An 8,929-nucleotide genomic window follows, 5' to 3' on the forward strand; every position below is an offset into this window, starting at 1 on the left:
TGAAGAAGAGTCGATAAAGTCCACAGTGAAACATTTGATATTGTTATTTTGCAGTACTGTGTTGTTCGCACAGAGGGATCACAAGGCATGTTCTTGCCTATTCCCTTATATTGATATGGGGACTATAGGAGATGTTGCGTGGGCTTATCTCGTTCATGAATTCTTGGTCCTGTCCTTAAATTCACATGCTGCACTTGGTGGGAAGGGCCATATATTGGGTTGCTCTATCATTTTACAGGTAATTTTCCATTCATGCCTTATAGTTACTTGTTTCTAAATTATTAGGAGTGCGTAAATAATGTAGCCGCATTTCAGGTATGGGTATTTGAGCATACCACGTTCTGGGTACCTGATTACCCTGATGCTTATCCACGTCTATTTAAGTGGATCGGTGAGGATACGAAGAAGACGGAGCATAGAAAGTTGATTGACCGTGTTCGTGATGGGATGGTAAAACCAACTGAGGTGAGAGATTAATGTTAATTGGTCGTTGTATGTATGTATGTCTTGCGTGTTGTTTTATTACATTCGTATTTGTAATAAAAAAAATATGACATTTATTTCAGGTGGTTCTGATGGTTAAAACTATGGCGAGAGAGGAAGCCCTACTGCTCGGCCAGGTTGAGGCCGACGTTGTTAGTGCTGTAGAGGCTTCAGTGGGGGATTCGATTGGGGCAATTGTGCCTACAGTGGGGGATGCGATCGGGCCAATTGTGTCATGTAAGGGGAGAGAACGAAGAAGGAGACGGATGAAAGTAAGAGAGGGACTTCTGAATGCGATCGGGCCAATTGTGTCATGTAAGGGGAGAGAACGAAGAAGGAGACGGATGAAAGTAAGAGAGGGACTTCTGAATGCGATCGGGCCAATTGTGGCATGTAAGGGGAGAGAACGAAGAAGGAGAGGGATGAAAGTAAGAGAGGGACTTATCAAAGAAGTAGAGGAATCTGCATCTCATAGTTCTTCGTTGGAGACGATAGAGAAACTTGAACGTGAAGTGAGGGAGCTAAAAAGTGAAGTGGGGGAGCTAAAAAGTGAAGTGGGGGAGCTAAAAAGTGAAGTGAGGGAGCTAAAAAGTGAGTTCAGTCAGTTGAAAGGGACAGATTCATTGAAGAAGAAAGATGTACAGTTATCGGGTGAGGAGGAGAAGGTAGTGAAGGATAAAAAGAAATATAGTCGAAGAAAGAAGAAGCAAACAAATGATGATGAAGAAATGGATAAAACAGGACATATTGAAAAGAAAGATGGGGATGTTGGGATAGGGAGTGATAAGGGACGTTCGGAGGGTGGATTAGTAGAAGATCCGAAGACGATGGATATTGTAGAGTTTGGGTATGATGTTGGGAAAGATGTGGTTGTTGATCGAAAAGACGAGATCTATATTAATAGTCAAATTACAGAGGATGACCGAGAGGCTGCAGCTAATATAGTTGCTATCTTGCTTGACACTCCCGAAATGAAGAGTAAACAATGGAGCATTGAAAATAATGTAAAGCAACGTCGAAGGCGAACAAGACCTAGTAGAGCAATGAGATCGCCATATTACATCCACCAGCGAAAATTCAAGGATGCTCTTGCCAAAGTCACCGGGCCTGCAGCGACCAAGGTGGATGCATTGGCAGCGCTACAACCTTGGTAAATTCCTTATAACTTAGATTGTGTTGGAATGCCCGTTTCATTTTTTAGAACTCTATCTTCTCCGATCAAATTCATAGATAGGTTGTTTCAGTAGAATGATCTGAGCTAAGGTCCATAGAGGGAGATGACTTTTTACTGGATTTGCAGTGACAAAGTCATTCAAAGTGATGGGTACTACATGTGTAAAGAAGACTTGCTTCTACTAAGCGATCGTAGAGGGTGGTTATCATCTCCGGTAAGATTTTATGTTATTTCTTAGATATGGTTCATTGAGTAACGTAAAGAGTGAGCGCACATTTCTTATTAAGTTCCTTCTCGTTGACCAATGGTCTGTTTTGTAGATCGTTAATGTATATACAGACTACTTGAACTCGCGGGACGAATGTTTGCGAAAAGAACAAAAGGGAGCATGCATTTCCCTGACTACCCATCTAGCTGTGAGATTCAAGTGACTTACATTACAAGTAATGATTTCTATATTTGAAGCTGCCGGCAATTATAACATTTCTTTTCGTGGTTGCAGCAACTTATAATAACCGATAGATGTGAAAATCCCGAAGTATGTTCCCGATTCGTACAGCGTCTAGAGCATATCTCAGTTAAAGAGCTAAGAAAAGTACTCATTCCAGTCAACATAGATTTGGTTCATTGGGTTCTTCTACTCTTGGATATGGGTCAGTGTACCTTCGCTCTTTACGACTCGCTAGTCGCTCGCACGGATCCTACAAGGGTGCAACCCCTTGTGAGTACTACCCTAAGTCCAATTTCGTTAGCCAAATATTAATTTCTGCTGACTACCTGCATAACGTACTGAATTATTGATTTGTAGGTTGATTACCTTGTTGAATGGTTCAAAAGGGTGAAAGACATTGATATCAGTGCATTCCCCATTGATGAAGTCGTTGTTCGGCCCATACAAAATAACGGGTGATGTAACTTCCAATTACTTGAGTTAGGGAAATCTACGTAAACGATTAATTCGAATTCTTATTGTTGCATATTCTTCATGTTTTGCAGCTACGATTGTGGGCTATTCGTTTTGAAAGAGATGGAATACCTCAGCCGTGACGCTAGTTTGGATTTCACGCAGAAAGATATTACAGCTATGCGAACTTCTCTATTTTCTGAAATGTTAAATGGGGTGTATGGGAAAGTATCCATTTAACTTTTGGGAGGAACTGATGTTGTAACTTTATAGCAGGCACTCAGGTGTAAGTAATTTTGGGACAGTGAGGTATGGATTGCCTTTGGAAACAAATTTTTTTTTATTGCACTCCATTCTGTTACATGTGGGATGTGATAAGCTAGTTGGTTGTACGAACCCAAATCCATTCCCAATGTGATTGGTTTTCTTAGAGCGAAGATCAACCTCTTCTCCCATGTCGAGGGATGAGTCAGCCCTCCTTTCTACTGAAATACACAATTCTTGGGTAAATTTCATCATCGATTTGAAAAATTAGCCATTACAAGGTTTTTATATCAAATAAAACCACTTAAGAGCTAAGGGACCTAATCTTAAACTGTTCTAAAGATAGGATGAACTAACATTTATAACTCCACTGACAATTACAAGAAACATGAGATCATTCGGGAGTCCGATTGGACCGTCGGAATACCGATTCGGATGTCCGACGATGCATTCGGACTCCCGAATAATGGCCAGTGAAACCCATAAAGTACTGGACATCCTTCGGGAGTCCGATTGGACCTTCGGAATTCCGAAGAGGAAGTCCGCCGATGCATTCGGACTCCCGAATGATGGCCAGTGATACCCAAAAAGTACTGGACTTCCTTCGGGAGTCCGATTGGACCTTCGGAATTCCGAATAGGAAGTCCGACGATGCATTCGGACACCCGAATGATGGCCAGTGATACCCAAAAAGTACTGGACATCCTTCGGGAGTCCGATTGGACCTTCGGAATTCCTACGAGGAAGTCCGACGATGCGTTCGGACTCCCGACTTCTTTCCAGTAGATACCATAAACTACTGGAGATCCTTTAGGAGTCCGAAGGAACTATCGGACTTCCGATTCCGAATTCCGACGACGCATTTGGACTCCCGAATGATGCCCAGTTGGAACAAAAAAGTACTGGACATCCCCGGTGATGCCCAGATTGGATGGCAATTCTACTTGCATGAATTCGGGAGTCCGAATTAATCGTCGGACTTCCGGATAAGACTTCCGAAGGTTGTTTCGGACTCCCAAATAAACCCAGATTGGAGACCAACTCTATACACAGAGTGAGAAAGAGAGAGAGGATAGAGAGATAGAGACATAGAGAGAGGTCAACATAAACATGGCAATAACGAAAAAAAGTGTTGAAGCAGTTGTTCGAATATGAACAGGGTGTATCCAATAGCAATTAAAATTGTGGTTCCAGACAAAATTATTCAACCAGGTGTTCCAAAATTGTGGTTCCAAAAAATGTACAGTTCCGGGCAAGTAGTAGATACAACAACGTATAAATTGAACAATTTTCGTGTGAGTAAGTATCATGTGTAGTAACAAGGTTCCCAAAATCATTGCCACTTTTTACAATTTTCGTGTGAGTAAGTATCATGTGTAGTAACAAGGTTCCCAAAATCATTGCCACTTTTTACAATTTTCGTGTGAGTAAGTATCATGTGTAGTAACAAGGTTCCCAAAATCATTGTCACTTTGTACAGAAAAACCAACAACTCCATCCCTAAGTAAAGAAAGGAGGTGCGAAGGACACTCCGGACCTACAAGAGAAAGTTGGTACAATCAATAACAATTATAGGTTTAATATGAAAATCATATCGAGTGCGTAATAATGAAACATACCTGTTCTGTGTAGGTGCGGATGGACCGATGGGAGTCATATTTAACTGACGATTTACGAGGGGAGGATTTTTACACGTTCTTTTGTTATGTCCAGGTTCCCCACATGATTTGCAGTTGTGATGTTTGCCAAATTGCAACCCTCTCTCTATTCGTACTTTTTTCGGTCGTCCGGGCTGTCGTCTTACTCGCGGTGGCAATAGTACTACTAAATCAGTGGATGGCTCGGGCCATTGTGTTCGATCTAAAGTTGGATGAATCACCTCCTCATACGTACTCCGATATGTTGAAGCCAAAAACCAATCCTGGCAGTATTTGTATCGGTCAAGCTTATTTAATCCCATAGCTGCTATGGCATGCCCACACGGCAATCCCATCGTTTGGAAAAGACCACACGTACATGTTTTCTTCTCTAAATCCACACTATCCGTATGAGTGGATGAGAGCACTTCATATTCATTCCAACTACACGCGCGGGGTAGAAACTTACTGCCAAACGAACATGATCTGTCCAACCACTTTTCTGCTCTATGAGTTAAATGCGTTTTCCATGTAGCCGCAGCTTTCCGGCGAAACTGGAAGAAGTCTTGTACTTTCCATCTAGTGTGATCAACTAGAGCAGCAATCGGCAACTCCCTTGCGCCCTTCAATACGTTGTTGAAGCACTCTGCTGCATTAGTGGTGAGCACATTCCACCTGGCCCCTTTAAAATGTACATTAGCCCAATTTTCTTTAGGAATATCAGATATCCATTTCTCTGCTTTTTCATTCTTTGCTTTTATGAGTTCTATCGCCTCCTTATGGTCACTCTCCCTTAAGGCATATGCCGCTCTCGAAAATAGTTTACAAAGTTTTTGACTCTTAAAGGTCTTCAACAGATTGGCATTGAGGTGACGAATACAGTAGCTATGGTATGATCCCGGTAATGCTTCAGCAACAGCTCTAACCAGACCCTTCATCCGATCGGAGGAAATCGTAAATTCATTGTTGTTTTTTTCTATTGGCATCACTCTCTGGCGGAGTAAAACAAGAAACCATAGCCAACTGTCAAAGTTCTCGTTCTCAACCACAGCAAAAGCTAACGGAAATAATCCACCATCACCATCTACAGTTGTCGCAGCTAATAAGATTCCTTTATATTTCCCCCGCAAATGTGTCCCATCAATTAGTATCAGGGGTCTAACTGTGCGACTGAACGCACGGATGCTGGGGCCGAATGACCAAAATAAACGACCAAATGTGTTATCTCCACTAGCCCATAGCTGCCGGGTTCGGTATACACGCATAATGGTGCCGGGATTACATCTCTCCATCTCCTGAGCATATGCAGGAAGGATGCGGTAAGAAGCCTCCGCATTTCCACACATAATTTCGTGTATAATGACCTTCGCATTGAAAGCCTTCGTATAGCTTAAGGTTATACTCCACTTATCCTTGACGTATGCTCTTATCAAACTAGGTGTCACGTCTCCTGGACGGGGAAATAACCCTAGGCAGGTTTCAGCTGCCCAAGATGCTGTGGCAAGGGGATGATCATTACCACTCATCGTACTTGAGCATGTATGCTCTGGCACAAACCTGTTCACCCTGACAGAATCCAGGTAATTTGTCCCAGTAATTCTGAAAGGACAACTTCCATTCTTGCATCTAACAGCATACTTTGTAGGTTTTGAGTCTACTGGGACGAATACAAAACGCCTATCAATTGCATACTCTCTAACTTTGTTCTTAAATACTTTAAAATTCGGGAAGATTCCCCCCACCTTGAACTCCTCAAGTCCTATTCTCCCCACATTTAATTCATCCACAACCATTTCATCTACTTCCATCGGCTCCCTTGTATACGTATTACCGAACGGGTCGCCGATAATGTTATGTACACCATCCTGGTCTCCGATAATGTTATCTACACCATCCTCGTCCCCGATAATGTTATCTAAACTATCCTGATCATCTACACCATCCTGCTCTTCTCCGAATCGGCTGTCATCGTCCTCATCAAAGTCGTCATTGTCCTCATCAAAGTCCTCATTACCATCCTCGCAAATGGCATCATTAACATGCATATCACTATGAAAATCCCTACTGAACCGTGCATCGTGCCTGTATGGTAAGGAAAGGACTAGGTTAGAATGAAATTCAATGAGAGAAAAATATAACCTCCCAACTAAATATAATTTCTTTAATTTATTACATGGAAGTGCTCTTATGTTCAGTTGTATCTTCCTCTGTCTCATTAAAAATTGGATCCTCATAATCTTCATCCAAGTCTACTGAATATCTGCCAACCCGATCAACAATTAGAGTAACAATAATGGAATCATAAATTCATCAATGGAATCACAATTCAATACACGGATAGTACCTATTGTTGGTATGTCCTTCGCCATGTCGTCTTCGTTTGCTGGGAGCTTCAGCTGCAATAGGTGTTGCTGACACTGCACGAACGGAATTATTTTTGGGACTCAAAGCAGGTTCGATTGGAGTAGAAGCTTCATAATGTTCATTTATCTGAACTACATTTCTGAGCAATGAAAATTTCCACATGAGATAATATTCTAATGGAATGAGAATTTAAAGAATGCCAAAGTCCAGCTGACTTAATATTTTACCTCTTCATGGGTGCAGATATAATTTCTCCAACTCTGTACTCTTTACGTATGTACAGGCTGATAGAATTAAAGAGGCTATTCTCAAAAACCATCATCACCATACCTAGGTCATGATCATTTCGAATGTCGCATAACACGATTTGATATGGATCCATGACATATCGACATTTTATAGATAATGACACGCGACATCCAGTGGTCCCAATCCTTTGGTGAATTAGAGACTGAAATTCCAGAAAATTTATATGGCGATTCACAGTTAAACACATTTTCGTCCCGCCAATATATTCGAATGATACTTCATCCTTCAAGTACCCATCAACGTGTAACATAAAAGAAGCCCTGTTTTCCACCATTTTTGCACACCCTGTTTCGATCAGAACCATTATTAGTACACTTATCATATTAATTGGACCAAAACATAACTATTACACTTTTCGAAGCACATTTTATAAGCCGAAACCACTACGGAACCACATTTTCTACGTCGGAACCATTACAGAACTACATTTTTCACCATTAGGGAACCACAGTTTTCACCCCGGAACCACTAGGGAACCACATTTTATAAGCCGAAACCACTACGGAACCACATTTTCTATGGCGGTACCATTACAGAACTACATTTTTCACCCCGAAACCATTAGGGAACCACAGTTTTCACCCCATTAGGGAACCACATTTTATACCTCGAACCCATTAGGGAACCACATTTTTCAACCCGGAACCAGTAGGGAACCACATTGTATAAGCCGAAACCACTACGGAACCACATTTTCTAAGGCGGAACCATTACGGAACCACATTTTTCACAACGGAACCAGTAGGGAACCACATTTTATAAGCCGAAACCACTACGGAACCACATTTTCTAAGGCGGAACCATTACGGAACCACATTTTTCAGCCCGAAACCATTACGGAACCACATTTTTCACAACGGAACCAGTAGGGAACCACATTTTATAAGCCGAAACCACTACGGAACCACATTTTCTTCGTCGGAACCATTACGGAACCACATTTTTCACCCCGAAACCATTAGGGAACCACATTTTTCACAACGGAACCAGTAGGGAACCACATTTTATAAGCCGAAACCAATACGAAACCACATTTTCTACGTCGGAACCATTACATAACTACATTTTTCACCCCGAAACCATTAGGGAACCACAGTTTTCACCCCGGAACCACTAGGGAAGCACATTTTATAAGCCGAAACCAGTACGGAACCACATTTTCTTCGTCGGAACCATTACGGAACCACATTTTTCACCCCGAAACCATTAGGGAACCACATTTTTCACAACGGAACCAGTAGGGAACCACATTTTATAAGCCGAAACCAATACGAAACCACATTTTCTACGTCGGAACCATTACATAACTACATTTTTCACCCTGAAACCATTAGGGAACCACAGTTTTCACCCCGGAACCACTAGGGAAGCACATTTTATAAGCCGAAACCAGTACGGAACCACATTTTCTTCGTCGGAACCATTACGGAACCACATTTTTCACCCCGAAACCATTAGGGAACCACATTTTTCACAACGGAACCAGTAGGGAACCACATTTTATAAGCCGAAACCAATACGAAACCACATTTTCTACGTCAGAACCATTACATAACTACATTTTTCACCCCGAAACCATTAGGGAACCACAGTTTTCACCCCGGACCACTAGGGAACCACATTTTATAAGCCGAAACCAGTACGGAACCACATTTTCTTCGTCGGAACCATTACGGAACCACATTTTTCACCCCCAAACCATTACTGAACCACCTTCTTCACCCCGGAACCCAGAAGGATGCCCATTTTATAAGCCGAAACCACTACGGAACCACATTTTCTACGTTGGAACCA

At 42.0% G+C, this 8,929-nt stretch overlaps 2 protein-coding genes across 2 annotated transcripts in view; one reads left to right on the forward strand and one right to left on the reverse strand.

Moving 5' to 3' along the window:
* The first annotated feature begins 1,722 nt into the window (after positions 1-1,722).
* On the forward strand, positions 1,723-2,905 carry LOC143876696 (putative ubiquitin-like-specific protease 1B). The gene is made up of 5 exons (XM_077378382.1): positions 1,723-1,871; positions 1,978-2,073; positions 2,160-2,378; positions 2,466-2,563; positions 2,654-2,905. Exons 1-5 carry the CDS (start codon positions 1,761-1,763, stop codon positions 2,799-2,801), a joined length of 672 nt encoding a protein of 223 aa, XP_077234497.1. The 5' UTR covers positions 1,723-1,760; the 3' UTR covers positions 2,802-2,905.
* Positions 2,906-3,869: 964 nt separating this feature from the next.
* The window catches only part of LOC143876697 (uncharacterized), a 36,159-nt gene continuing 31,099 nt past the window's right edge, over positions 3,870-8,929 (reverse strand). Inside the window, exons 2-6 of the mRNA XM_077378383.1 lie at positions 7,054-7,420; positions 6,807-6,965; positions 6,636-6,722; positions 4,445-6,544; positions 3,870-4,362 (exon numbers count right to left, since the gene is read on the reverse strand). Coding sequence (XP_077234498.1) covers positions 4,326-4,362; positions 4,445-6,544; positions 6,636-6,722; positions 6,807-6,965; positions 7,054-7,409 — 2,739 coding nt within the window. The 5' untranslated portion in view covers positions 7,410-7,420 and the 3' untranslated portion in view covers positions 3,870-4,325. The remainder of the gene's footprint in view (positions 4,363-4,444; positions 6,545-6,635; positions 6,723-6,806; positions 6,966-7,053; positions 7,421-8,929) is intronic.

The sequence above is a fragment of the Tasmannia lanceolata genome, unplaced genomic scaffold (assembly GCF_043159265.1).
Source record: "Tasmannia lanceolata isolate RefF3 unplaced genomic scaffold, GAP_Taslan_0.1 ptg000005l, whole genome shotgun sequence".
NCBI classification, from domain to species: Eukaryota; Viridiplantae; Streptophyta; class Magnoliopsida; order Canellales; family Winteraceae; genus Tasmannia; species Tasmannia lanceolata.

Bases quoted from the DNA above. Each gene is read 5' to 3' on its own strand.
- LOC143876696 (XM_077378382.1), top strand. From the start codon at position 1,761: ATGACTTTTTACTGGATTTGCAGTGACAAAGTCATTCAAAGTGATGGG. The intron at 2,074-2,159 runs GTGAGATTCAAG...TCGTGGTTGCAG, and splicing joins CCCTGACTACCCATCTAGCT to CAACTTATAATAACCGATAG. The intron at 2,564-2,653 runs GTGATGTAACTT...CATGTTTTGCAG, and splicing joins CGGCCCATACAAAATAACGG to CTACGATTGTGGGCTATTCG.